The 27,340-nt window shown below is 41.1% G+C and overlaps 1 protein-coding gene across 1 annotated transcript; it reads left to right on the forward strand.

The window, feature by feature from the left end:
• The first annotated feature begins 1,804 nt into the window (after positions 1-1,804).
• LOC150086265 (uncharacterized) lies at positions 1,805-14,396 on the forward strand. Its single transcript, XM_090374447.1, has 17 exons — positions 1,805-2,202; positions 3,524-3,671; positions 4,359-4,426; positions 4,511-4,591; positions 5,015-5,185; positions 6,312-6,433; positions 6,655-6,772; positions 6,980-7,202; positions 7,375-7,439; positions 9,308-9,388; positions 9,708-9,890; positions 10,017-10,102; positions 10,742-10,853; positions 11,302-11,512; positions 11,687-11,751; positions 13,525-13,605; positions 14,277-14,396. The coding sequence occupies exons 1-17, from the start codon at positions 2,091-2,093 to the stop codon at positions 14,342-14,344; spliced, it is 1,995 nt and encodes a 664-aa protein (XP_090230573.1). The 5' UTR covers positions 1,805-2,090; the 3' UTR covers positions 14,345-14,396.
• The last annotated feature ends 12,944 nt before the right edge of the window (positions 14,397-27,340 follow it).

Here is a 27,340-nt window from a genome sequence, read left to right on the forward strand (position 1 = left end):
CATCTATCAGCCTTTTCGGGTTGGAAGAAGTTTCCTGAAAAGGAAAAGGTGTTCTTGTTATCGCCCTATCCATCGCACAGACAAGAAGCGCTTGAGAGATAGCCAAGAGCATGGAGTCATCACCTGGAGACTGCGAAGATCGAGATTATTGTAAGTTCCAGTAACATTTACTATGAAAAATATAAAAATCTGCTTTTATTGATAACTGGATCTATTTATCAAGTTAACGAGTTTCTACCAGAATCTCTGGCAGACATTCTGTTAGAGATTATTTTTCTGAAAGGTAAGGGATGAAAGGTAATGGTATTGTCTATCTCTGGAAATGGTTAGAGGTTTTTGCCCACTTTCATCTTAAAACCAAATTAATTAAGGGCCCATCTGCTCCCTCCTTTCAAATTATGCTTCCGCAAGTAAACTTTCTTTGGACGTAACACTGGGAGGATTCAAAGTACTGTCCACCGACAACCTGCCAATCCTTTATGCTTAAATACTCCTCCCGATGGTAAGATTTCCTCATTGTAGTTCACTTCCAAGATTACTGAACTGGATTCAGCAAGACGTATCAACCAATAAAGTCGATTATAAGAGGAATTTTGGAGAAATTGCTGTGGGCAATTTTAAGTTTTGCAGGATTGAACCAAACTTCGATTAATCAAAGTAATGGTACAGATAATTCAATCAATTTGCCATTTGGGAAACTTGGGTTTCTTTGTATTACTTCCACGAAAACTTAACGAATAATATTTTGTTCAAAAAACTTTCGGAAACTGAGAGAGCCCAGACACCATCAAGACGCCCTCTACTTTTTTTGATGGACACATCGAAATTTAAAAATTCCACCGATCCGAAGCCATTATTTATCCCAAATATCATCCGTTGCTCTGGTGGCCCACAATGAAGACCTATTAGTTCCCAATCCACCTTCCGGAGAAGAATCTTCAGAGATGGTTAACGAATGTGGAGATTTTTTCTACATTTTCTAGTCAGCAGTAATAACTGGATTACTTCGTGAGGAATTTGGGTGCAACCAAATCCAGTGAGGGACTTCTGACGTTTGGATTCAGTGGAGATTCTTGGGTCAAAGATCCTTGATGAAAGAAACTCCACTGAATCTAAAATAAATGAAAAAAAGCAACTTTTTAAATCCGTGGGTGCTGAAAGCAGTTCAGATGTGAGGACCGGGAAAACCTTATATTGCTGCAGGGCCATCCACCCTGGTCTGAGACATGCAATGTGCAGTACTTTTAAAGTAGATCTTTCTAATGATACTTCATTCAAATCCTGATTCATTTTGCTTAACTTTGTTGAGGATGGTTTCTTGCACTTGTGGATATTCCGAGGTATTCTTGCAGTTCATTCACCAATGCTGTCGACTCCAAATTCTCCAAAAATCTCAGGATGGGCACCGATTCCAGTAAAGCTCCGATTTCCTCTTCATCCTGGCCACTCGGGTCCTGTTTATTAAGGAACTGTAGTCAGAACTTTGCGATTAAGGTGCAGCACTCTTGGGACACACTGTACATGTTTAAAAAATAACCTCTTCTGCGATTATCTTATTGTTGTTAAATGATTTGTCGCTAGATGGCAATATCTCATACTGTCACGTGATAAATAGGGGGATGGAATATGCTTGGCTGAGCAACACGCCTGATCGACAGCCAACTCCACGTGTCGAGCATTATTTAACCTCCTTCAGCTGCAAATACCTCTTATCGACCGGAGTACTTAGGTGCCGGCCTCACGTGACAGTACAGACACCGTGACGTCATTTCCGGCACGAGATGGCAGGCAGGCGCCATTCAAAACACCGGAACCCACTTCGCTGTTGCTTGGCTTTCTCTCGCGAAGTTCCCGATTCCATAGCTGCTTTCGCAATCTCCAAAAAGTTCGTGTCACGTGGTCAACATCCTGGATATTTCTTAAGATGATTCAATCGTTTCATTTACCAATCCCTGGTAATGCGAAATGTGCAGTGAGCCGAATATTAGAACGGATATCTAAGCGTCTTCGCGTGGGGCGCGTTTCTTTCTGGTCTCCAGTTGACATTCCAGTGCATCCATCCAATTGTAATCTAAAGAAATTCCTGGAAGATGGGTTTCTTTGCGGTGGTTGGGATTTCTCGATTTCTCTCGAGATGTGTTTATGGATTGAATGGACTCCAACTGGCTGTGTACGTCGCTCTGCTCGTGGTGCAGACATTTGGTAAGTGCAACTCCGTTACTGCATGCTAGGGCCAACCCCCCCCCCCACTCTTGCGGGATTTGTCCCGATTTTCAGTTTTATTCTTAATATCCAAAAATTTCATTTTTGAGATGTCCCGGTTTTCTATTTTTAAATTTTAAACCTAATGGTTTATCCTCCTAAATTCAAGAAGTCCTTTTCATTCTCAAATTAAAGCTACCAAACATGATTACATCCAATCACTTGAAATTGGGGGGAGGGACTGTCTTGTGGGTTTTTTTTTTTATCAGAACAGCCCTTTGCTTCACAACGAGTTGCCCTGATATAGCAATACTTTCAAACAGCACTACCAAAAGGTTAATCTGGAATTTGTTCAAATGATTAATTTACAGGATTAAGACCATGTAAATCTACGAGGTTCGGATCAACTATCGATTAAATCCTCAAAGGAATTACAAGTTTCAAAAAGTTGGTGCATTGTTCGTTAACCATCACAACGAGTTGACTCGATATTGCACTAGCATTTCCGTCCTCTTTGGTCAAAAATTTGATTATTGAACGATGCTGAAGTTGCTGGATGATATTCATTCATCTTCCAACTACCAACGTACAAAATAGACAGCAGGTGGGCAATTCCAGCTTGTCATGGATGTACCCAAATAGAGTCAACAGTTAATACGTGATCCAGAGAGGGTGGGGGGTCAGTAAAACAATAGGGGATCGCTTTTCACAATGATTTTCATCTCATTATACGCGTTTTATTGAAATATTAAGGTAACGATGGAAAAGATTTCTTCCTTCATTTGCATTTCAACCAGTAACCACACGGTGTGTCAAATTGGCCCAACTTCTACGAAAGGATTACTCTCAAACTTCCCAGTAGGCCAAAACATAAGGCCCTCCTGTCCCTCCCCATATCACGTTTATCTCTTCCAATCAGCGCACTTTGCAACCCTTGTAATCCTTCTCAATACTCTACAAGCATTTTGTAGAGCATTGCGAAGCTCAAAACAAAATACCACACTGGGTCTGGGAGTGGATGATTGAAAAACAAATGCTATCCTCGCAAGACCAATGCAATTTCAAAGTTTGAACATTGTTGATGAGTCCATTTAGGATGTTTTCCAAGATCTTGAGCCACTCTTGTTGGAAAATACGGAAATATAATACGTGGTTATTCCATCCCTAAAAGTACATTGCTCTACCATTAATCCCCGGACATCTGCGTATCAAATATTTTCTGCCTTTTGTTGGCCCTGCTTTTTGGAGAGTCCCGATATTAATGGTAACGCGGTGTAGTTCTTATAGAATATTTTATTTCGCGATGATTTGATACTTTCAGCGACCCCCAGTTGTGAACTTCCGGAATCGTGGTCTGGCAGCTGGTTCCAAGCTGGAATTCCGACCCCAACAACTATCGACAGGAAAGGGATATCAATCAAAGGAGAATGCGTTCATGCTAAGAATGGCAAGTTCCTCTTCGAAGACAGGTGAGACAACATCTTATTCCTTGGAGATTTCCATCAACTAACGTTACTGCTGTTATTCTGGTTGCTGTTATATCACTTTCTTTCGTTTTCTCTTTCTTTCTCTCTTTTCTATTTCTATTTTCCCTTTCTCTCTCATCGATTTTAACTCGCTCTTTCCCTTTTCGCTGCGTTTCTCCATCTTTAAATTTATTTCTCTTTCTTTCTTTCTTACTTTCTTTGTCTCCCTTTCTCTTCTTTCTCCCTCTTTTCTCTTTTTCGCTTTCTATTTTATTTCCGCTTTCTGTTTCTCTCATCTGATTTCCTATTTCCGTTTTCCTCCTCCTCTTCTCATCTTTCTTTCTCCTTTTCTCTCCACTTCTCTTTCCTTTCCCTCTTTCTTTCTTTTCCATTTGTTTTTCTTTCTATTTCTTTCTCTCCTGTTTTCCATTACTTTTTCGAACTTCCTTTTCTTCTCTCTCTCTCTCTCTCTCTCTCTCTCTCTCTCTCTCTCTCTCTCTCTCTCTCTCTCTCTCTTTTCGTTTTGAATGAGAAGACCCCATACACGAAGTAAGGTCACTCTTTCTTTCTATCTATCCTCTTTTGGTGCTCTTAAACATTCTTTGTGCGTTATCAGGTCTGTTTACAGTGTGATGGGGCAAACCACTCCCAAATCGACCCTCTAATCAGCCAATGTTTTTACCTTTTCAGCAAGTGGAAGTGCTACCGCTGCGTGGTGATAGAAGAAAAGCATCACAACGTCTTACAGTACAAAGAAAGTGAGTATTTCCATCACTCCTTCCACCATCAGTCTTCATAATTTTCAAATTCATTAATTCGTAATTTTTTTCCTCCTTTTCCAGCCTTTTGTAATAGACACAGAACCCTGGGAGAAGTGTGCGCAACATTCTCAGATGACGCTCCTCTCTATACCTTAATTAGAGGTAAGAAACCATTTTTCAAAGATCTCAGCACACGTTACTACGAGGGCTGTTCCATAAATAATGGTCATAATGTTTCATAAACAACCGTTCTGCTTGCTATTTCTAGCTGGGATGCGCAATTTAAGACCAAACCAATGGGAACTGCTTTGACAAGGATCGTCAAAATATGGATGATTAATTGAGGTATGTTTGAAAAAAATTATGATCAATCTTTATTGAACAGCCCTCGTAGTTTTTCTGTGAATAGAGGTAATTAGGAGATATGCAAGTGTCCGGATATTATTGGTGGGGCAGGTGTATTTAAAATAATATCTAATGAGTCTTAATACTCAATTGACTTCTTTTAAGATTCACATACTGCTTCCACCTTGCTGTAGGAGGAGTTCCCTTTTTTCAAATCCAATGTATTTTTGAATGTTTCAGTGAACGCCACTCCAACCATCTGTCCTTTCAGGGGTCCTTTCCAACTTAAATACAGCATAGGACACGGACAATGTGAAAACCCCCTTTCTGCTGTTGATGGTTGCGTAGAGGACCACCGCATCCTCTTTCGGTTTCATGCTTGTCCAGACACCATCGGCACGGAGAATAGTGGTAGGTATAACTGAAGAAGCTGTCCCCTCAAACGAAATCTTAAAATGTACTTTGAATTTTTAAGACACCATCAATTTCAGTAAGCACCAAAGTATTCCAAAGTACACTCACTGGCCAAGAAATTAAGAATCTTTTGCAATTGGCATCGATAGTTAATTAAAGGTATGGTATGCTAATGTAATTATCACGTGGTATGACCAAAAGTTCCATGGTATCAGAAAAATACTGTACACTTCCCTGGGACTTCTTAGTTCATCCAGTCATTTTTTTTTTTTTTTTTTTTTTTTTTTGATTTGGTAGTTATTGGCGCATCGGCTTCTGTGGCCATATTGCACCTCCCAAGGTTTTTGCAGTACTTTGATCCAAGCCCGAGGCGGGAATCGAACCCGCGACCTTTGGGTTGCCGGGCAGGTACTTTACCCACTCGGCTAGCCCGGTCGGCTCATCCAGTCATGGAGAGGACAAATGATCTTTCCGATATCCAGAAAGGTGTTACTGTTGGAGCACGTGATTGAGTAGAAGCCACAGGGAAGTTGAAAAATCTGGGATTCAGTAGTCATGGGCCTACACGAAAGCCCCTTCTTTCTATAAAACATTGAAAGATTGGACTGGGTTGGTGCAGCTAACTTGGACTGTGGAACAGTGGAAAAGGTCATGAGGTCTGACGAATCTCGATTCAGATTTTTGGACCAATAGTAGGGTAAAACTGTAGCATGAACCTCGTGAAGCCATACATTTAGAGCTCAAGCGGCTGGGGATGATATCATGGTATGTTCTGCTGAGATTTATTTGATCTGTCCATACCATTAGAAGGTTCTGTTACCATCAAAGAATATCCTCCATGTCTAAATCCAATCCAGAATATCTAGAATCTTGGAAAGGACAGTTCAACTTCGCAGTTGTTTACCAACCACAATGCAGCAGCTGACAAATATCCTAATGGAAGAATGGCGAAACTGCAACTAGACTCCATCAGACACCCAGTGGAAGTCTCCCCACCACGTGGCCCTATTAGACATGGATAAAGGTTTCTAATTTTTTGGCCAGTGAGTATATGTACTATTATGTTAAAAAAATGGTATTATGTATTGATGAGTATTGGAAAAAAGCATTTTTTTCTTTGTAGTGGAGGAATTGACTTGTCTCGCCACCTGGAGGGAGGGATCATCACATTATATGATTGGAAAAATGCGGCCAATCGAAAGCCATGGGACCCAGTTGGAAAATGGACGATTCCACAGATGTTTTGTAAGTTTTTGGCATTCTCATCAATACATGCATCATCCAAATGATTAAATATTACCACAAATATATAAATCAGGGAATTATCACACATGCAGTAGCATGGCAAAATAATAGAGGCACTGAAATGTTGAATCATCAGCAGATTTTTCTTAAATCCATAAGATTCACTGGCAGTGACCCTAGAAGAATTCGCTAGCAGTGGATTAATCTCTTCTTTCTTTCAGATATACGACCGGAAATCCGAACACGGGATCGTTTATCGTGTGGCACAATCGCACGACGCCACTTGCGAAGGCCTACTGAACGTTTGGGAAGGTTCTCGGACCATGACCCTTGTCAGAAGTACGTACTCACCCTTGATGATTCCGTATAGTAGAGTGCTATAGATCCCTATACCGTTTCAGGGTAATCAGATCCCCCAAACAATGCAATATAGGGGGGGGGGGGTAAGGCCTGACATTAAACTCCCCAAAGATTGCAGAATCTTTGAAATCCTTAAGAAAGGGACTCCAAAATTCTGAAATTTATAATTTTCTGTTGTTTTTTCAGACAGAACTCTTTGGGGACATTGCAAGTTTCCCACGTGGGTGGTGGAAGGACATCAATGGCACACATTAGATAGAAGGACGGTCTACAGATTTAATTCCAGGTATAATTCTTTCGAAATGATCGACACTCGTCTTGGTCACACAGACGCTAACGTTTTCTGTATAAAGGAAGTGACGTCATCTGCTAACCAAGGAACCTTTGTCGTACAATGGCTGTACGAATGGTAAGTCTTCGTCAAGAACAATTTAATTGAATCTTAGAGAATTAATCTCCAATATTATAGATTTACTGTAGACCAGTTCAAGGGGAAAGGTACGATTTAAACTGCAGTAATTTTACCCCCCCCCCTTTCTACTTTTACATCTGGACCACGTGAATACGTTTTTCTCTTACAGTTCATTTGGGTTTGCGTGTCTGACTCTGGTTCGGAGAGATCAATACATCGCTGAGATACAAACAGGTGAGTTTCTCTTGCATTGACTACACTGCTCGACAAAATTAATAGAACAAAACGTTTTTTATGGACAGTGTCTTCGGCAACACTCTTCACAATACAATACGAGTTCCGTTTTATTCTAGACGTAATTTCATCTGGAGACAACGAGGAATGTGGTACCATCCCTCCAGTATCAGGGAATAATGATCAATGGACGCAGCCCTCTTCATATTTTGATAGGGGTACCGTAACTGCCAAGAGCTACCGAGAAATAATCCTCGAACCCTATGTCCTACTTTTGCGAGTGCGTTTGGTCCACATTTTCTTTTCATGAACGAGAACGCCATTGCACATAGAGGTCACGTTGTGGAGGAATATCTTGAACCTGAAGATATAGTGGACATAGTGTTATTGGTATGCGGTTCCTGTGGTTTCCCACAATTCCACGTTAAGTACACGGTGATGTTGCACAACATTGCAGAGCCACTCGATGTGGACTGTGATTGTGGGAAGTCTCATACACTGGCCCAGCAAAGGTCTTCAGTAACGAATTATTCCTGGAGACCGAAATCCTGCCCAGAGAACGATTCTGGGCCAGTAAGAGAGCCAAGGCTCTGATCCCACGTTGGTGTCTAATCCATCGTCAACAGATAAGCACCTAGGGAAACATCCAGGGCAATGAGTCACACCAGGGGTAAAGCTTTGGGCCAGCAAAAGGTGAAGTGATGGGAGGTGGCACCCAGAGATGTAGTGAAATCGATCCTCGGGCTAGCAATGAAGTTTTCGACAAGTGTAATCCCATGCCAAACCACAGACCGGCGTCGGTGGGCATCCTAGTTGGGTGGCCCCTAAGAATCATCCTGCCCAGGGGTGTGCCCTTGGCCACAGTAAGAGTGGGTTAGGAGCCCAATTTGCAGTTTCATAACTTGGAATTTCCGGTTTTGAAACTGAAGATATCCAAAGATTGTCGTGGCCAGCACGATCAGGACACTTAAATCCCATCGAGCGTGTATGAGACACCCTTGGGCATCTCATACACGCAGACAGCAACTCCTCAGTCACTTGGTGAGCTAAGGTCTGCGCTGGAGGAACAGTGGGATTTGTTGCCACAGAATCTTATAGGCTCCCTAATGTCGAGCATTGTTCACCACCATCAAACCTGTTTAGCCATTGGATTGGAGTCATGTGACCATGTTTTCGAGCATCTTGTATCGATTTCTGTGATGTGACCTTTTTGGTGATTCTTATGCAACCCCTATAAATGTCTCTTATACCTGTCCGAAGTTTTTAGCAGTCTCCTCATTTCATCGTTAGTTTATGGTACACCACCACACCAAATTTTGTCCCATTTCATCCCAAGCTGCACGAGTTACACCACGTTTTCTACGTGTTCTGTTAATTTTGTCAAGCAGTGTACATAACGTCCATAATTCTTACAAATACAGTCATTTGTAGATAAATAAGCTATATTATGATCTCATGACAACATATTTTCACATTTAATCATATTATGTTATAAAAGTATAAAAAAAGGTACTTTAACTTTGATCATCAGCTGGACTTGATGTATATGATGGATACTTATGGACTTGATGTATAGGATGGACGATATGAGTCCATATAGTGTACATCAGCCTTTGGTGCGTTGTCCTTGGAGATATTCAGGACTATTTTGCACAGGCATTTAATGTCTTTGTTTATATAAAGATTATTATTAGATCCCATAGTTTAACTCAATTGTAAGAATTGAAAATTTTCAATCGCTGTCCAAATTAAGATCATGAATTCTAAACCTTGAAATTCAAAGTCGTGGTACATTCCATTATACACTAAGAAGCGATCGGTGCGTCACATAATCTGTTATCTGAGTGTAGTTTTGTTCTTTCTTACAGGAACCCTTCTTAGCAAACCTGAAGATGTCTGTCAGACTCCATATTATGACAACCAATCATTGAAATTTGTGACCATTGTAGGTAAGTCCTAAGAAAACGCTTTCTTTTTGGAGGATACGTTTCAGTATAAATTACTTTATCTCATCTGCAGGAAATCATTAAGTTTATCGGAAGTAGAAAAGAAATTACCGGAAGTTGAACAAGTCTACAAGGAAACCGATAGCCCCATTATCGAACAAGAACAGAAGTCGCATTACTTTAATTGTCACGAGCTTTCTTAAAAAGAATGTTCACTTAATGTCTGTACGTACAATTAATTTTCAAACTTCTTAATAAATGACATCTGTCATGTTCTTTTGTAGTGGGCCATGAAGAAATCTTTTTGATTTCCCTTTCTTAGCTTTATCTTATCCATTTAAATCGTGTCCAGAGCTGGCTCTCCAAGAGGACCTAAGAAACCAAAGAGGAAATGTACGAGTCACATCCGGACTACACCTAGACAATGAGGACCTAGTTTTGGGTTGTAGCCAAGAAGGAACTTCAAAGTCTCTAGTTATGTGTTCTGCCTCCAGAGAACGCATGAGTAAGTGCCTTTCATTATTGCTGTTCAACCATCCACTCGGCTGCATCTCGGATATCTAAAGATTGTTTTTTAATTATGGATTGTCTCTTTTAAATTACCCTTTATATTTTTTTCTCTTTTCTTCAGCATTCTTCTGTCGCGGAGGGTGGGAAGAAAATGGAAGAAATTATCTTATAGCGAGTCTCAAAGGACCATACTCCAACTTTTGTTTTGTAAGTGTAGGCACTGCATGAACTCTGGTTTTTTTAGCATTTTATTTGTAATGTACTCCAATTACTAATTTCTGATTAGATTTATTATTTTTTTCAACCAAAGTTTTCTACAAGATTCTGTGGCAATGCGGTCCACATGTTCGATCGGATCGAAGTCTGGGGATCGTGCTGGCCACGGTAGTCGTTGGTAATCTTCAATTTCAAGATATACCTCCACCACTTGAGCTCAAGTGGCGTTTCTATGCATGAAAAGAAAATCTAGGGAAAGGAAATGGAGGAACTAGGCCACAAGTGCGTATGTACCATGGCCGACCTCAACAGTCACGCACTGAATGTCCTCCAGAGTAATGGAGATGTGGCTGTCCCACTGAGCAAGTCAATAAACGAGAATTATTTGCATAATGTGCTGCTGTATAAGATGGTAGATTGATTTCTATTGGATATACGGAATTTGCATGCCAGGATGCCTAATAATTCAAATATTCGTCTTCAGGGACTCTGTTCTCAATAAAATATTCATCATATTGTTCTGTTAATTTTGTAGAGAAGTGTATAACTGTGACTTTCCAAGTTAAATCTTATACCTGCACGTGGTAAAAGGGTCAAAATGTGTGACAGTTTCTGTTTCATTTCAAACAGGTTTATTCTCCAAGTCCAAACGGGACCAGTCTTTCTGGGTTTTCCGACACGTGTCAGCGAAACGTTCTTGTGGGAGTGGATGGAAATATTACATTAAATATAACTTCTTCAGGTAAGAAAACTCTGTCCATCACAAAGATATACTTTTGAGGATATGCTAACGAAACTTTGGGTCAATTTAAGTTTTAAGATTTGTGATGCTGTCTTTCGACTTTCAATGGTGTATTAATTTCTTCCCATCCACTGGAAACTAAAATAAAGATCATATTTAAATTCAGTACCATAATCTTGGAACAAAATTGGACCTTCTCCACCCATTAAGTAAATATCCACATTCTCCAGAAGAAAAGTTTGTGAAGATGGAGAAACTTCACGAACTTGATGGCCACCCCAATTGCCTTATTGAAACCCAATAGAGCATTTATGCTCTATTGGGTTTCAATCAGGAAATTGGGGTGGCCACACCAAAAAAAATGAATTCTTAGTTGGGAGTGTACATTCATTAAATGGAATCCGTTTTCCAATGGATTTGACAACACCTTTCTGTTCTTTTTACTCAGATGTGGGATGCCGGTTTCCCTCGTGGGTGGTGAAAACAAGGCAATGGAACACTCTCGATGGGAGGACATCCTACATTTTCAGCCCCAGGAATGAGACTTTCAACATTGTCCAATGTCGTCCTGATCTTGTGGACAGCGAAGTTTCTTGTGTGGAGGAAGTGACGTCATTTGCTAACCAGACAGCCTTCATCGTACACAGTACGAAAGAATGGTGGGTTTGCCCTAAAAATGTCTTCTTTAAGAACCATTTAATTGCATTGAACTGAATTAATACCAAATATTGCATCTGTGGTGGAGCGTTCAGTAAATTTCTTTTAAACATTTCCAGTAAGATGTTTTAAGTCACCAATATTTTCAATGCAATAATTGTCCTTTTCTTTTACAGCTCAAGTGGATTTATGTGTGTGAGGTTTGTTCGCATGGATCGCTATATCACTCAGATCCAAATAGGTGAGTACATAGTACATTGCTCGACAAAATTACCAGAACAAAATTATTTCCATGATCATTTTATTCTGAACAGTGACGCGAAGGCTTACAAATTCCGAGTATCCAATAGAAATCCATCTACCACCTTGCAGAGCCGAGTTCGGGAGTGCAGATAAATTATTTATGCCTATAAAAACACAGGCTGCAACCACATCACTTCATTCCCGTTTTCTGACTTGCTCAGTGGGATAGTCACATCTCCAGAACTCAGGATGGCAAGCATCATCGTTTAGATGATTCTTTGAGATGGCTGGCTGTTGGGCAATTTGAAGCCGGGTAGTCTTAGACGGAGGTGGCATGTTGGATTAATGTGTCACGCAGGTCGTCTTGGCATTATGGAAGCAGTTTCAGACGACAGGACTCATTACAAGAAGAGCTGGCCAAGGTCACCCGAGGGCTCCGTCAACCAGAACAGACCATGTGCTATCATCAACTGCCTCTTCAGATTGTTGTGGCCACAGGTGAAAACACAACGCGGACAGTGTTAAGAAGGCTCAATTCCAGTAGACTCTACGCAAGGAACTCAGTGGTCTGTTACCCATTAACCCCAAACCACTGCAGAACTCGTCGAAACTAGTGCCATGAACGTGTGAATTGGATCCCTGGAAAATGGGATACACTTCTCTCCTCTGATGAGTCCCGTTTTAGCCTACAAACATATTCTACACGTTACTTCATCTGGAGACAATGAAGAATGCGGTACCAACTCTCCAGCGTCAGAGAAAGGACACTTAGCTGGAGATGGTGTTCTCCTGTAGGGTGGATTAATGATCAACGGTGGCACCCCACTGTTTTGATAGGATAGGGGTACTGTAACTGCGCAGAGGTACCTAGAACAGACCTTGGAGCCCTATGTGGCACGTTTCTAGGAGCGATGTTCACCCAGATTTTCTTTTCGTGCAAGACAACGCCAATGCAGATAGAGCTCAAGTGGTGGAAGAATATCTTAAAACTGAAGATATCCAAAGAGTGCGTGAAAGCACGATCATCAGAATTAAACATGATCCAACACGTGTGGGACACTTTTCGGGGTCGCATTGCGCGCTGACAGCCAACTCATCGGTCATTTGGTGAGCTAAGGTCTTCCCTGGTAGGAAAATGGGATTTGTTACCACAGAATCTTGTAGACACCCTTACATCCAGCATGCTTCACTGCTCTGAGGCCTGTTTAGCCGTTGGAGGGATCAGGACATGTGACCATATTTTCGAGCATCTTGTATGGACTTCTGCAACAGGACCTTTTTGGTAATTCTTATACAACCCCTATAAATGTCCCTTATACTTGTCTGAAGTTCCTTGCTGTGTCCTCATTTCACTTTTTTTCTATAGTATTGCAAGCTGCACAAGTTACACCAGGTTTTCTACGTGCTCTGATAATTTTGTCCAGCAGTGTATAAATGTGATCCATATTATATATTTTCAAATATTTCGACATAATCTTATCAGTAGTTTTTTTAAGATTTACAGACTTTAAAAATAATTAAAGAATATTTTTAAGAATGCAAGTAATTTAAACATTATCCTACTTAATTTGTAAAACTGATTTGTAAACTTTCTTCCCAACACCGCTTGCAAGTTCATTTGCAGTTCTTATGATTCACCTTTCCAGGGACACATTCTAAAAATCGGAGACTTCCTGTTACGTTTGGCAACCTTTACATACACTTTGTATCTTTGAATCAGTTTGAATCTTAAACGGTCTCTCATTCGATTATATTTTTGTTGTTTTTACAGGGAATTTAAGTAGCAACCCTGAAGAGGTGTGCCAACCTCCATATTATGAAGAATATTCACCAGAAAACAGCGTTTTCGTTGGTAAGAATTGGATTATAGTGCCTTAACTGGAATGTGTCCAGTTTTTATAGATTAACTCATTGATGAGTTTAAACATGGTGTTATCTACGGATGGCACCATGTTTGTACTCGATGTCGGGTCTGGTAGAAGCTGAGCTAATTTCATCTTTTGCAAGTCAAAGAGTTTACTACTGTAGATTCAGAGTCATTGGCCAAAAGATTAGAAACCTTTATTCAATATCTAGTAGGGCCAACATTTGCCCTAATTACTGACCAGACATGACCTTATCATGGATTCCATCAGGTGTCTGAGGAAATCCAGCTCCAGATTTGGCCATTATTCCATCAGAATATCTATCAGCTGCTGTATTGTGGAAGGCAGCGAACTGCAAAGTGGTACACCCTCCACTTTGTAACATATCCCAGACAACTGGAATTAGATCTGCAGAATTAGGCAATGGTACATGTTGGAAATCTTGGTCTGATCTAGGGAACTAGAAGACCAGGGTACATGTTGGAAATTTTGGGAATGTTCCTCCAACCATTCAGATACAATTGTAAACATGCCAATAAAAAATGGTTTCTAATTTTTTGGCTTTTGAATGTCATACTTCCCTGATACTCCAATATTTCAATAGAGTGATATTCAATTACCATTGAAGAGTTTTAATAAATTATTTGTTTTCATTTAGTGCCTTCGGCCACTATCCGGGATTTCTGCAAAGTTTATTCATCCAAGGGGAAATTCAATGGATTTTAAACAGAAAGGAGGACTACGTCTTCCAGCAGAGGACAGTTTTTACTCTCAAAGTCGGAATCCACATCTTAAGTGGATATACTGTCTTGACGAATTAAAGTTGTGGACAATTTAATGTTTCACATCTAAATGAATTTTTTGTGGTATTCTTTATGTCCAGAGTCATTTCTTTCAATAGAAGAACACCTTCGATGGAGCCCAGAAAGGAGAATCCGATGTTATTAGCATGCACGTGAGGAACGAACGCGATTATTGATTCCTATTTTACACGCATCAGTTGCGTGGAGAGATGGAACGCGGAATAATGTGATTTTTAAGATCAGAAATGATGCTCCACGCAGACTCACAAAAAGAGTTGGGTATTTGTGGGTTTTTTTTATATTCTCCTCTACCTCCTTCTTTCTCCTACGAATATTTAATATCTGTAGAAGGAGACTTGGTGGAAATAAGGCGCCCACTTCTTTTTCGTTGAAAACTCAGGGCCGGCTTCATCGCCTAAGATTGAGACAGGCAACTGGAATGTAATTATAACTGAGAACTGATGTTCCCTCACTTGGACATTTCTGGAGGCTTTTAAACTTGGGTGGGGGGACAAAGCCAAAAGGTAATTGAATTTTCTTGTCATTAATCACGTGCCCGACGTTCGCATTTCACGCTCGATAGCCCTCACTATTAGAAATTGTTTTTTAATAAGAAAATGCGGATGAGATTAGAGAGGTCCTCTCTGTCTCTCTCTCTCTCTATTAACGCGATTGGTCCGATGCTCTCCACAAAGTCCAAGACTCCAACAAACATCCAGGAAACTTTTCAAACAACTCTCGCCATTTCTACAAGCAACATCCTCACTTAATGGGAAAGTTCATTCACCTCACGAGCTACTGAATAAAAGAATAGTTCCTTAGCAACTCTCTTCGACATCATAATGGTTCTTCTATTAATCCGAACACTCGAAGAAAGAAAATGATAAGAAATATATCCCTATCGCACCTTTCAGTGGAAGTCAAGGGTTACTGGAAGAATCATCGAATTACAGCTTCTCTCATTGTCAAAGTCATAGTGCAGACAACTCTTTCGTAATGCAGTTTACTAAATTTTGATATCAGTTGAAATATAAGACCTATTTAACGTTTTCGGTGTGATAATATAATGAACGAATAGATTCGCGATTTATGTATTTAGTAAACTGATAACAAAAGCAGTAAACTGCGAAGAATCCTTAAAATAATTTACTGAACGTTAATTTTCTTAGTAGAAACAGTTCTTAATTAATTTCGAGAAGAAGAAAACTCTACTCCGTATTTTTGAAAAAACGTATTTTTTTATTTGACTCATAATCGTACAAAGGTTGGATCGTGGTAATAAATTCAATACATCCTAAAGGGGTTAACAATAATTAAAATTGTAGAGAAAAGATTGGAAAACAATGCCATAATTGTTTGGATCCATCTACGTGCTCCTGGAAAATCTTTGCTGTTCATTTGTCGAGAGGCATTGGCGAATATTTCTATATTATGAAGAATTCGGGACAACTGCTGTTACTCGACTCTGAAGAATTAACAAGGGAATGCAGGTCAAAAGGAGGTTGTTGATTGCGACCCTGTCTTGAGTATTACCTGACCGAGGAACTACTCGAACACCAATCTGAAAGACAAAATACATTTCTTCATTAAAAATCTCCCATTTTAAATACGCAGTAATAATTAAACTATGAGGATTTGCCAAAACTATTTTAGAGGATATTTATTGAAGCAAGGCCCCTGGACTGAAAAGGGCCACAAATCCCAAGAAAGGATACAATATTTATTTATACACTTGTGTGGAAGTTTACAACTGATAGGTAGAAAATACAAAGCTTGTATCAATGTCAGTATATTCATTCCAGTTGCATACAATCCAATTCATTCCAATTGAGTTCATCGTTTATACAATGAGTAGCACTTTATTAGGTGCATCCATCTAAAAGATGGATGCACCTTTAGCCCACAGAATAGCTTGTCTTCGACGTGACATGGACCAAAGAGATATTGAAAGGATGCCACAAGGATGCGAGGCCATAGTGAGTAAATATATTTAGGGTTCTTCAGATAAATATATTTAGTTGTTGAAGACATAAAAATGTCCTCAACAACTAAAAATCTTCTGCTAAACACCGAAAACTCAATGTAGCTTAAATAAGGCTCTTGGCTGTATGAATATTGTTTCTTAGGGACCCAACTTAAGTTAGATTTTCTATTTTTAATGCATTTCTCGTTACCATCAAGAAATATTTGATGCCACTCCAATTTGAAGATGGAGAGAATTCTTTTCATTAATGGGTGATGCAATATGACACCTCAGTTGCTTCGGGAAAACCAATATTTACTCCCTGAACACACCACTAGTGTAATCGATGTCCTCATTTTTTTGGAAAGGGTTTCTTTTAATCTTAAGATAGATATCACCACTTATATCTCCAGAAACTTTGATAAATATTGAAATCTAACTCCAGCGCCAGGCAGACATTTTCCCTAAAAGCCATTCACGCTAAATATTTCTATTTTTCTTTCCTTTCATTCCATTCTGACTGCCACGTTCCAATGGAAATTCCTCATAATTTGTTGTCCATGTCCGCCGAACTGGGCTTTCTTCTTGCAGCCAAAGTTATGGGTTCTGCCAGCATCCACTAAGCGTGCGATGCATCTCACACTTCTTATTCTGAGCCTGGTGTCACAGGTTTTGGAAGACGGCCAAAAATGCTTCTGCACGTTGTAAACAACAAGGACGTGTACATAAAAGAGTAATATTTGTCGTTTATCTTCCGATATTGTTACTCGATATATCGGATCTAACTCAAAGATGTCTAATATTCAACAGAATCTGGAAACTTGACGTGAAGATGCGCATACTTATAGTTTCCTGCCACCAACCGAGATATTTCAAGATGGTTTAGAGATGACAGCCAATAGCACTCAGAAGACAAATGCCTGATGGAGCATCGGGTAATCCAACCTCTTTGAAACTTCATGAGATACTCACTGTGACGTAAACAGGGTCCTTATCAGATTGCACTTCTAAGGAAGTACCCACCTTTCATAAGACCAGTAGAAGTACGATTACTCTTGTATAAATTTGGGAGAAGAGGGTACACGTCACTAATGACGTACACATAATATCCATCAATTTCTCTGCGATAGTTCTCTTCATTGACATACGAACTGTACGATGGACACTCCCATCACCCAGTTCTTATGCAATTGATTTGTAGCTTCGCTATACGGATCTACAATCCAATGAGACGAGGCCAGTAATTCCCAGACTGACTGTGGGTTGCGACATCCACGAAGGTTGTGAAATATTCATTTCGCTGTATTATGTTACACTGGTGTGGAAAAGCATACCAAAGGAACCTCGTGAGGTAAAGAAATGATGAAGGAAACAACAACGGAAACACAACGGTACAGAGGGACTTTATTCAAAAATGGCAACATAGCACTGGCTGCCATGATACAGATGCATCACTGCCAAAGATGGAACAAAGGGAAGAGGTGGTCCTCAGAAGGAGATATGGCCACCCCTAATGCACCTCGATGCAGGCTTTTTCGATTCATTCCTCTGTGAGCGCCATCTTCAGCTGGTCAACATTTTCTGGTGGGTGTGGACGTGCTGCTAGGCGTCTCTCCAGAGCGTCCCATATCTGCTCAATGGGATTTAGATCGGTGGAACGAGCAGGCCAATCCATACAACAATGTCCTCACTTTCCAAAAGCATATAAACAGCTGCAGTGCGATGGGGTGTGCCGTTATCATCCATAAACACGGGGATAGTTGTGTACGTCCAACCAAGATAACGCCTTCCCAAATGAGAACACCTCGACCGCCATATCGGTCCAGTTCTTTTCAGTGATGTTTGGGGGTGATACCGTGTGCGAACTTCTCGCCAGATGTCCAGAATCGCTGCTGAGACCGAATCTACTCTCATCAGTAAAGAGCACTTTACCCCATTGCGCTGCTGTCCAGTCCTTGTGTTCGATGCACCATTGCAAACGGTGTCCCCGTTTTCGGCGTGTTTTAAAGTGACACAGCGTACAGGCCGTCTGGCAAACAGTTCACCTTTGTGGAGTCACCTGGCTACATTAAATCGCGATATCCTGCGTCCTGTGCAAGTGGTTTGCAATGGATCCCGATGTCTGGTGTCGGTCCCTCTTGGCCTGTAGGAGTATATAGCGGTCATCATTGGGCGGTGTTTTTCGTGGACGACCACCACTGGTCCTTCAAACAGCTGTACCTGTCGTCCAGAAGGCTGACCACGGACGTGAGACGATGTTATGGGCGATATCGAACTCTGCAGCCACACTCCTCGCACTTCGACCTTCCTCGAGCCTTCCAATTATTGGACCCCGGGTAAAGTCATCCAGAGGTTGTCTACTGGCCATTTCCTTGTCTGTAGCACTGTATGAATCGTACCAATGTTCCATTGTCCTCATTGTAACAATGGTGCTCACCATTCGGTAATTTGCACATTAACTGCTGAACTGCTGCTTTTATCTGTTTATGTGAGTCCTCTCATCACGATTCAATTTTTTGCATGTGCACCAGCTTTCTATTGAACGGCCACAGTTATGCAAATCCCCAAAGGCTGTGTCGTTTGATTTTGTTGTTGTAACCTTTAGAAATAGTGTTGGTCCTTAAGTTTTGCACACCGGTGTATTTTAGTATGAACATTAGCATTAGTAGAAGCACAGGATGCAAGAAAGCAAACTTATACAACATAAGCCAAAAAAAATTCAATTTCATTCACTCCAAAAGTTTATTCACTTCTTCCTTGGATTTATTAAAGCAATCAACTTCCACAACAACAGATGGAAGTTTGTTCCAGCAATTAACCAATCGCTGGCTAAAGGCAAATTTCCGCACATCTATCCTACATCTGTCTTTCTTCAATTCGAATTTTTGCTCCCTCAGGTTCGTAATCTGAGCAAGAGGAAGAGTCCCATCAGCATTCAGCTTGCTCAACCCATTGAAGGCCTTATACACCTCAATCAGATTATCTTGCAGGTGCCTAGTCTCCAGACACTCCGATTTGTAGAATAAGCCTTTCTTGGTAATATCAACCCTTTGTTCCATTCACTAATCTTGTTGCCCTTCTCTGTACTCGCCCAAGCAGCTGTATATCATTCCCAAAATGAGGCTTCCAGACCTGGCTGTCGTACTCAAGGTGTGGTCTAACCATTCCCTTATACAAAGGGATAAACCCCTCCTTATCGCTGCTAGCAAAATTCCTGTAAATCATTAACAAGACAGCATGACCTGCTCTGGCAGCCTGTCTGCACTGCTGTGAAAACTTCATATCTGACTGCACAATTACCCTCCCTCCCCCCAAGGTCTTTTTCATTTCCCACCTCCCTGATTGTAGTACCACAGAGTTGGTACATTTATCTTCGGTTATTGCTACCCATATGCAGTACTTTGCATTTGTCAAGGTTAAACTTCAGTTGCCACTTCTCAGCCGTTCTGTTGAACTTTTCTGGATCCTGTTGCAGTAGCACACTGCCATTAATGTTATTAAGAACTCTACCTTTCTTTGTATCATCTGAAAACTTGAACATTAAGTCCGATATACCTTCATCAATATCATTGATAAATACACAAAACAACAGTGGACCCAAAACCAAACCAGGGGTGAACGCCACTGATAATTTTAGTCCAAGAAGAGCAGTGTCCATTGATTCCCACTCTTTGTCTTTTCCCACTCAACCATCTTTTTATCCATGTCATACTACTCCAATTTGTACAGTAGTCTTCCATGAGCAACAGTGTCAAAATGTTTCCTGAAATCCAAGTAGATGATATCAAAATTATTTGTAGCATTCAGTTCCTTTGTAACCACATCACAGTATCCAATCAAATTGGTTAAACAAGATTTTCCCTTAACAAACCCACTCTGTTTGAAGTATAATTGCAGCATTGTCTAGATGATCCAGGATTACTTCTTTAACCAGTGACTCCATTATTTTACCCGGAACAGAAGTTAAACCAACTGGTCTGTAATTACTCAAGTCACCCTTCGATCCCCCTTTGTGAATTGGGGATACATTTGCACGTCTCCAGTCCGTGGGGACCTCCCCTGAGTCCATGGAAGCTCTCATAATTATGGCTAAGGGTTTGCTTACTTCCTTTGCTGCCTCCTTTAATATAGCTGGATAGATCCCATCCACCCCAGGTGCCTTTCTTCTGTGTATCTATCCTTTCCTCCCCAAATTCCATTTCTGCATTCCTTATATCTGTGTGACACCACGTCTCTGATATTCCAACAATATCTGCCTTTGATATTTTGACCAACACCTCAAATTGATTAAATTTATTAACTCCTAGCATTGGTGTACATGCAAATGTACAGTGAAAGGACAGAATTCATGGGATACCTGGTTCCTGGGCAACGCGACTCGGTCACTCCTCTCACAAGTCGACAAACCCACCTCTTGGCAGGTATATAAGATACACGGCATTCACGTAGACGATTCGATGTCAGTACGGATAAACGTCGTGAGGTAACCGACTTTGAAAGAGGGATGATAGTAGGTGTCCGGGTCACTGTATCGCGGAGGTGGTACAGAAATTGAACTATTCCCGTTTGACTGTATCAAGAGTGTATGGAGAATACACCATTTCCGGAATAACATCTGATCGTGGACAGCGCTGTGGGCGGAGAAAGGTGGTGGATGAACGGCCGTTGACGTCTGTCTTGCATTGTTTCGTCCAACCGGAGAGCGACAGTGGCACACGTCACCGCCAATTTCAAAGAGAGAGGTGCCAGAAACGTCTCCACCAAGACCATTAGGCAATCATTAGCCTCAATAGGTTATGGGAGCCGCCGACCCACCAGAGTCCCATTGCTAACGCCGCGACACACGACTGTACGCCTCAACTGGGCGAAAGAACATCGGCACTGACCCTTGGATGATTGCAGATGGGTCTCCTGGTCCAATGAGTCCCGTTTTCAGATATTTAGAGCTGGTGCGTATCTGGCGGAAAGCGCCCAAAGCAATGCACCCGTCATGTCAACAAGGAACTGTTTAGGCGGGTGGACGGTCTGTAATGGTCTGGGGCGTGTACAACTGGCACACTTTGGAACCTCTGTTACGTCTAGACGCATCTCTAAATGGTCCAGTTTACTTGTTCATCCTTGCAGTTCATCTGCATCCCTTCATGGTCATCTTGAACCGACAGGGCAATGGATTCTTCCAGCAGGACAATGCGTCTCCACACAGAGCTGTGGTGACGGTTCGAAGAGCATTCCGCAGATTTTACCACCATAGAATGGCCTCCCCATTAACCAGACATGAACCCTGTGGAGCATATTTGGGATGCTATGGAAAGGTCCTATCGAGCTTTGGAACCTCCACCCAGAAATGCGACCGAATTGTGGACAGCGGTGCAGCAAGCATGGATGGAAGTACGTGTGGAACGCTTCCGTGAACTAATGGTCCCAGTGCCTCACCGTGTGATTACCCTAATCCGGACGAAAGGTGGGCCTACCAGTTACTAGGTAGGAATCCCATGATTTCTGTCCACTCAGTGTACATGCACTTGTTCTTACTCTCAATTACTCGAACACAGCCCATGTACGTACAACGTGGTAAGTGTTCAAGATCGCCCTGTACTTAACAAGTACAGGGCAATGTTGAAAAAAAGTCGTGAGTAGGATTGAATTTGAAAGCGCCTGCAGTTCTTCCCAGACACGATAGAAGGGAGTACATGATGAGCGTTGTCAATTAATTTGGCCCTGGAGAGATTGTGCAAGGCTCGTGAAGTATAATTTGGGTGGAATTCAATTGTGTAATGTGAAATATGTCGAATGGTAGTGAAAGATGCTCGCAATTATTTTAATTTTTTTTATTAAAAATGTTGTGTAATATTGATATATATATTTATAATATATTAGAAAATTTTCTTTGCTGTTTTATTTTATTGTAGTCAGTTTGGATTCTTTTTTCCCCCTCCGAAAATCCTACGTGATCAAGATACTATAGTCATCAACAGCTAGGATTTCACTTCGGGAGAAAATGTTTTTGCCCAACAAACCCGAACAATGTGACCACCATAAACAGAGGACATTTGGTGGCAGATTTCTTTCGGGAGAAATTCCTAGCAGGATCTTTACGGTAAGAAAATGTCACGGAGGGATTAAAAGTTCTCGTCTTCTGAAGTCATTGGCCTTAAGAAAGGATCGATACTACCAGGGTTTAACCAAAAGAACAGCAGCGTGCGGTTCTCTGTTTGGAGATTATGAGCCAGTACTGTTAATTTGGTCGTTCGGCAAGTTCCATCACACTTTTGTGTGATGGAACATGGTGTTAAATCCCTGTAATGGCCGAATAAGTCCTTGGATCCATCCGTTTGTGCAACTCCACTGACGTCTTGGAAATTGCATCGACCAAATCCTTTACTCAGAGTTTTCTGTTGGAAAGCTAAACAAATGCAATTCATTACACAACATCGATAGATATTAGCCGAGCTCCAAAGTGTCTCATCTACACCGAATCCCCAAGTTGCAACGACAAAAGTTTATTTCAAAGAAAATACTACAGTCTTACTCTGATATTCGGATTTTTCATCCAGCACCCATCAAACCATAGCCGAGAGTTCCATAGTCTCGGTTTAATACTAAGTACATCGATCTTATGTTGCAAAGATTCCACCACGACGTGCCTTTGTATTGCACAATGCACTTTAAATAAAAAGCACCGCTCTATTAAAGAAATATAATCTTATTTACGTAAAATGCGTGCCATTCGCTATAAGCAGTCTTTGGGGGCTTCATCTATTGAGCACCAACAAACAGATTTGGACCTTAGTTTTAAAACTGTGGATAGAGGACGCAACAAACGTTATTATTAAAAGAAATGTGTGGGAGGGAGGCATGAAAGTAAACAGAAGAGCACCATGATATGCAAGAGGCACGCTAGCAAATGGAATATCCAAACTCGATTATCATGACATTAAGAAAGGGGACGCTTTTTGGATTCCTCTGGGGAGGGATGACATTGTCTTTTGACAAGCACTGTACATCGATAAGAGAGTTCATTCACTGTAAACCCTTGTTAAGACGTCTTAAAATTTAATTAACCTCTGAAGGCGACACTCAGAGGGTTCACTCGAAGAGAAATAATTCAACCATCTTCTCCTCTCCTAATCGAGTTTTCCCAGCAGATGGCAACAACCCCCTCCCAATTTTTTTCCCTTTCACTACACCGCGCTTTTTCTACGAACACAACCTATTTTTATTGCAGGCAAAAAGAGGAAAAATCTTTAAGCCAAAAGATGGTTTTTTAGACCGAAGTTTTCCACTTTAAATTTCCTCCGGGTGTTTCAAATCCACGAGGACTGTTTATTAGTATTTCGGCGTAACACGCAGCTAATTAGTACCAATCTACCTCCCCACGTAACCATAGAAACAAAAGTTTGAGACGTGCCATCTAACCGATAAAGAAGTTGCCTTAATTATTTATAAACAATAAATATCGAATATTTGAAGATTTCTAAATAGTTTCTTCTATTCAATGTACCATTGATTCCTGGGATGCTGTGGAAGAGAAATTCCAAACCAAGAACGTCTCCTAAGAGCTCAAAGGGTAGCAGGGACCTTTCTATTTACAACAGACTCTCTCTCTCTCTCTGAGGACATTGAGTGATACGCTCTGAAGGTGACATTTAATCTGCTAATACCATTAGCGTAGATGGTCATTATAATCCAACATGCAGCGCACGTTGGATTATTAATTACAAGACACGCGTGGAGGGAAGTTGGATGAGACTGGGTGTGATGACTGAATCAACACCTTCAGGAGAGAATTCTCTGCGCCTTGTGTTGAAAAGATTTTTGATTTTCCGAAAAGCCTTCCTTTTACCACCTTAGCAGACTTCCCACGTCCTCTCTGCAGTTGGACTTACTTCAAAAGATCTTTTGCGTAATTTGTTGGAATTATTCTCTGTTTGTTTCCATGGAAACACAATCCTCGCTTCCATCCTCCACTCTACTCATCAGAGAGGCTAATTTAATATTTGATTCGACTTCTTCAGTACCACATTTATTTTCTAAAGTTTCTTATTGCGCAACTACCCAAGAATAACTTGTTAAGAAAATTGTTGCGTTCACCGAGAAGTTTTGTTGGTGCTTTCGACAGCCTCCGGGAATTGCAGAAAGAAGAAGAAGGTAATGAACCCGACGCATTGCCGAAGGCGAGTTCATTTGTCTTCCTAATTCAGCGCAATGAATCCCTCTTCGGAAGATAAACAGAAATTTTAAAAGAGAAATGCATTAAGCCAAGGAGAGCAACTTCCTCTGCCCACCTTGGTGACAAGAGATCATTTGGCGGAGTAAATTTCGCCGACGCTGCGTCTGATCTCCGAAAGAAGACGAAGAAACGCCCATTGGTTGCCTTGACAACAGACTAAGATTCGTTTAAACTCCTTTAATGCTAGCCTTGCGTGTTAACCTACAAATGATTTAATCTCAATCCACTAAAATGTTTAATTAATATTTTAGGAGATTCACATTCGGGTTTAATTAACATTTTGGTGGTGTTGGAAGAGGATGCAGTTTATGCTGGAGGAGGATATTTTGAACTTCTTAAATGAGTTTATTTATTCTTTTAAATACACTCCTCGACAAAATTAACAGAACAAAATGTTTTTCATAAATATTTTATTGTGAACAGTGTCCCTGAAGGCGAATTTTGGTAAAATAGGCATTCTGGCATGCAACTTCTAAGGATCCAATAAAAATCGATCTACCATCTTAGAGAGCAGCACATCATGCAAATTATTCAAGCCTATAAAAACAGGGGTCACAACCACATCACTTCATTTCCGTCTTTTTTTTTATTGTTCAGTGGGATAGCCACATCTCCAATATTCAGGATGGCAGGACATCGTCATTTAGATGATTCTTTGAGATGGTGGGCCATTGGATGACTTAAGCCCAGCAGTGGCAGGCGGAGGTGGCATGTTGGCTTAAAGTGTCATCTCGGCACAGTGGAAGCACTTTTAGGAGACAGAAACCATTACAAGATGAGTTGGCCGAGGTCGCCCGAGGGGTACGTCAACCAGAACCATCAATACTATCTGACTCTAAAAGCAATACGGAACCCTACCATGTTCTGTCAGCAACTGTCTCTTGAGGGTGATGTGGCCACAGGTGAAAACATTTCCAAACGGACTATGATAAGAAGGCTCAATTCAAGTGTACTCCAAGAAAGGAAGCAAGTGGTTTGTATTCCATTAACCCCAAACCACCGAAGGGCTGGTCGAAACTGGTGCCATGAACATGTGACTTAGGGCCCTGACAAAGAGGGTGCACTTCTGTTCTCTGATGAGTTCCGTTTCAGTCTACAGCTTCTAGGGGTGATTTCATCTGAAGACAACGAGGAATGCAGTGTCATCTCCCAACATCAGTGAGACACATTCGAATGAGATGTTCTCGTGTGGGACGGAATAATGATCAACGGCTGACCCACGTTGTTTTTAATAGGAGTACCACAACTGCGCACAGGTACCGAAAACAGATCCTGGAGCTCTATGTGCAACTTTTTAGGGGTACGGTTGGCCTAGATTTATTTCATGCACGACAACGCCACTGCACATAGAGCTCAACTTGTGGAGTAATATCTTTAAACTGAAGATATCCAACGACTGCCGTGGCCAGCACGATCAGCAGCCTTAAATCCGATCGAAAATGTGTGGAACGCCGTTGGGTAACGCATTGGACACCGACAGCCAACTCATCGGTCACTTGGTGAGCTGGTGGAAGAATGGGATTTGTTGCCACAGAATCTTATAGACACTCTTATATCGAGGATGGTTCACCGCTGTCAAGGCTGCTTAGCCGTTGGAAGGGATCATACGCCTGTAATGCCATGTGAGCATGTTTTCAAGCATCTTGTATCAACTTCTGCAATGCGACCTTTTTCGTGATTCTTATGCAACCCCTATAAATGTCCCTTATACCACTCCTCATCCATTTCATCGTTATTGTACATTATACCAAATTTTGTCCAGCTTCATCAGAAGCTGCACGAGGTACTCCCCGTTTTCTCCGTGTTCTGTTAAGTTAATACGCCTCGCGAAACCAAAGAATTTATTCATAGGTTCTCAGTTGATCTCAGGTCTTAGTCTCCTGTTCTTTTCTTTCATCTGAACTCTCAATCCACAAGTCTCTCATAATTAAATTAAAAACATATAAATCCCATTTTTTACTATAATATAATCCCGTTTGTCTTACCTAAGAGGTAAAAAAGGATCGTGGGATTACTACCTCATTAAAACTGTTTGTCGGGTACTATTTTTAATCGTTAATCCTTATTCCATCTACCAGGCAAGCAGATAGAAGTGAGCCAAAAAAGGGACTTCTTCTGGACCAAAGAATGTAATTCTAGAGATCGAGCTACCAACCGAGCATGGTGTACCCTTCAATTAAAACCTAATCCCTGCAGCAATGATACTCTAAGAAGAGGGCTGATGTCTAATCCTCCTACTCAATTTTTGCCTCCGCAATTTATGCAACTGGGTGTAAAAAGTAACCCGGATATTCAAGCTTCTGTGAGACAAAACTTGAATTTATTTCTGGTCCAGGATGTCCTCTAGCAGAAGCCTCTGCAAGCAGCAACAAATGTTGAATAAATTTCATTTTGCGCAGTGCATAAAATGAAATTAAGGTGTTTACAGAATATTGAGGCGTTTACTTCTAAGGCGGAGTGTTGTTCAAATCCATTCCCATTTTGAAGGCCAGGAAAAGTTCGTCTATTTACCAACCGCTTTAATGTTTACTCGGAGTCACATTCCATTCAGCACTTCAGCCAAAACAATGGGGAGTACTCGTGAATGAAGATCGCACCGTGAGTGGCATCGGAGACTGCTCAGAAGGGTGTGCTTCCGCAGGCTTTACAGAATCCATTTGTTTCCCGCTAATGAGGAAATTATCCTCGGCAGAGCCGTCAAGATGCAATTTAACTGGAAGATTAGA

This window comes from Mastigoproctus giganteus, chromosome 5 (genome assembly GCF_048544385.1).
Source record: "Mastigoproctus giganteus isolate SK-2022 chromosome 5, ASM4854438v1, whole genome shotgun sequence".
In the NCBI taxonomy this organism is placed as follows: domain Eukaryota; kingdom Metazoa; phylum Arthropoda; class Arachnida; order Uropygi; family Thelyphonidae; genus Mastigoproctus; species Mastigoproctus giganteus.